This window comes from Varroa jacobsoni, unplaced genomic scaffold (genome assembly GCF_002532875.2).
Source record: "Varroa jacobsoni isolate VJ856 unplaced genomic scaffold, vjacob_1.0 scaffold_1449, whole genome shotgun sequence".
NCBI classification, from domain to species: domain Eukaryota; kingdom Metazoa; phylum Arthropoda; class Arachnida; order Mesostigmata; family Varroidae; genus Varroa; species Varroa jacobsoni.
The window spans coordinates 126,126-127,939 of record NW_019214351.1 but is presented as its reverse complement, the minus strand read 5'-3'; the positions used below and the strand labels follow the sequence as shown (position 1 = coordinate 127,939).

Here is a 1,814-nt window from a genome sequence, read left to right as displayed (position 1 = left end):
AAATATTCAGAGTTATAGAACAAGAGAAAAGTGAGCTAGAGGTTCTAGACAACAGTCGGACAAACATAATACTATTATTTATGAGAAAATTGACGGAAATGATATGTGAATACTTACTCTTCCATGATTCCGTAAAGGATAAGATTTGGTGCGGTTCCAAGCAGCGATCCTGTACCACCTAAATTCGCTGCGTAGGCAACTGCAAGCAACATCCCGCGCTGTAGCTCTCGACGATCGTTTTCCCTAAATACAATATATATATATATATATATATATATATATAGTCAATACTTGACAGCGCAATGGGTTTATCACTTTTAGGACATTCGCCAAATATCTCGATTTCTACAAAGCTTCGCAGCTAATTATGATCACGGCTTGACCATGATTCAATTTAACGCCTAAATTGATTATTATAGCTACACGCTAAATGTGTATTGCAGAAAACCGTTATAGGTAAAAAAAAACAGTGTTACCAGTGAGCAGAACGGTTATTTTGCTCACCAATTTCTGTCAGCGTTTTCGTCGACTCTAAAGGTAGAAGAACTTCCGCCGCGGTTAATGGAAAGCGAAGATGATGATGATGATGATAATGATCTATCTGCGACGGGATGTTCTAAATTAATTACGATAATTAGTTTTTTTTAGATAGTATGAGCACGACGTTGTCCTTCCTGTTGACAGCGTATGTTACGTCTTACAGATACACGAATCGTGGGCCTTTCTCAGCCCTGTCCTAATCGACAAGAAAAGTAGCTGAATATCTACTGTGTTCTTTTTTGCCTGTATCTTGACTACCCTGTACTTCAGTGGATACCTATATTGGGTCGACTCGACTATGTGAAACGAAACGTAATTGAAAACTGAGTTGTCAGCAAACTCAGCTTTGTACAATGCGCCGTCCCCTTAGAAATAAGGCGCCGCTTAAGAAATTTTATAGCAGATGCTCCTGCTCCTGATCCATGGTCATACGGGTAATTCAAGAACTGACCGCCCTCATAAGGCAAACTGGTAAAATGCACGCATACAAATGAATGGAACGAAACTGCCAAATCGTGTCGTATTCTGTCCTAGTCTCCTCCACAGTTTCTACCCATAACCGACTCGATTGCAATCCACTGACGATGCATGTAGCATACAGAGAGTTGACCCTCTGCGCCCTTTTGTTCGGGCATCTATAGCAGCATAACGAATCATCGGATAGGGTAAAGTATTAACAAAGAAAAAAGATATTCGCTAATTAGTAAACCCCACTTCCTGCCAAACAATGAGAAGCTGTTAGAACGAAAATATGATTATGAAATGATATTATTATTATATACGTGATGATAATAACAATAATAATAATGATAAATAAGCAATACGTGTGTCATTTTTAAACTCGTAATAATAATAATATTATGATGATTATGTTTATGGCGATGGTGGTTGTATATAATAATGTTTTATTACTGAGTTGAGCTTCACTGCTATCCCTGTTTCTGCCAACTTCTTCGACGACAGAATCTACAATAGGGAGAAGCATTAGTACAGTTGCCATATTTGAAATCCACATTGATATAAAGGCCGCCGTTGTCATAAAACCCAGCATCAACCTGAAAAGGCAATACAAAGAAAAAAAAATTCTGCCTTTGAACATGAACGATCATAAATCATAAATCTTAATTAGATGAGTCCTTCAGACTTCGTATGTACACCAACTTGGTCACGGGATTATTTATCATCACAGCGAAACATCACAACTGTAATTAATTAACTAGAATTTCACTATTTATTGTCTCTCTAGCATACTTTCAAGAACAGTTTGCTGAAAT

At 37.5% G+C, this 1,814-nt stretch overlaps 1 protein-coding gene across 6 annotated transcripts in view; it reads right to left on the bottom strand.

Moving 5' to 3' along the window:
• LOC111270142 (Na(+)/citrate cotransporter) overlaps window positions 1-1,814 on the bottom strand; it is a 34,088-nt gene that overhangs the window by 14,382 nt on the left and 17,892 nt on the right. For 5 of the 6 annotated variants that reach the window (XR_015314873.1, XM_022850206.2, XM_022850203.2 and 2 more), the window contains 3 exons: window positions 1,453-1,595; window positions 505-616; window positions 118-243 (listed from right to left, as the gene is read on the bottom strand). Coding sequence is in view for 5 of the 6 variants with exons in the window: in XM_022850206.2 (XP_022705941.1) it covers window positions 118-243; window positions 505-616; window positions 1,453-1,595 (381 nt within the window). In the remaining variant the exon portion in view is untranslated. The remainder of the gene's footprint in view (window positions 1-117; window positions 244-504; window positions 617-1,452; window positions 1,596-1,814) is intronic. The other variant, XM_022850199.2, reaches the window with a different exon arrangement.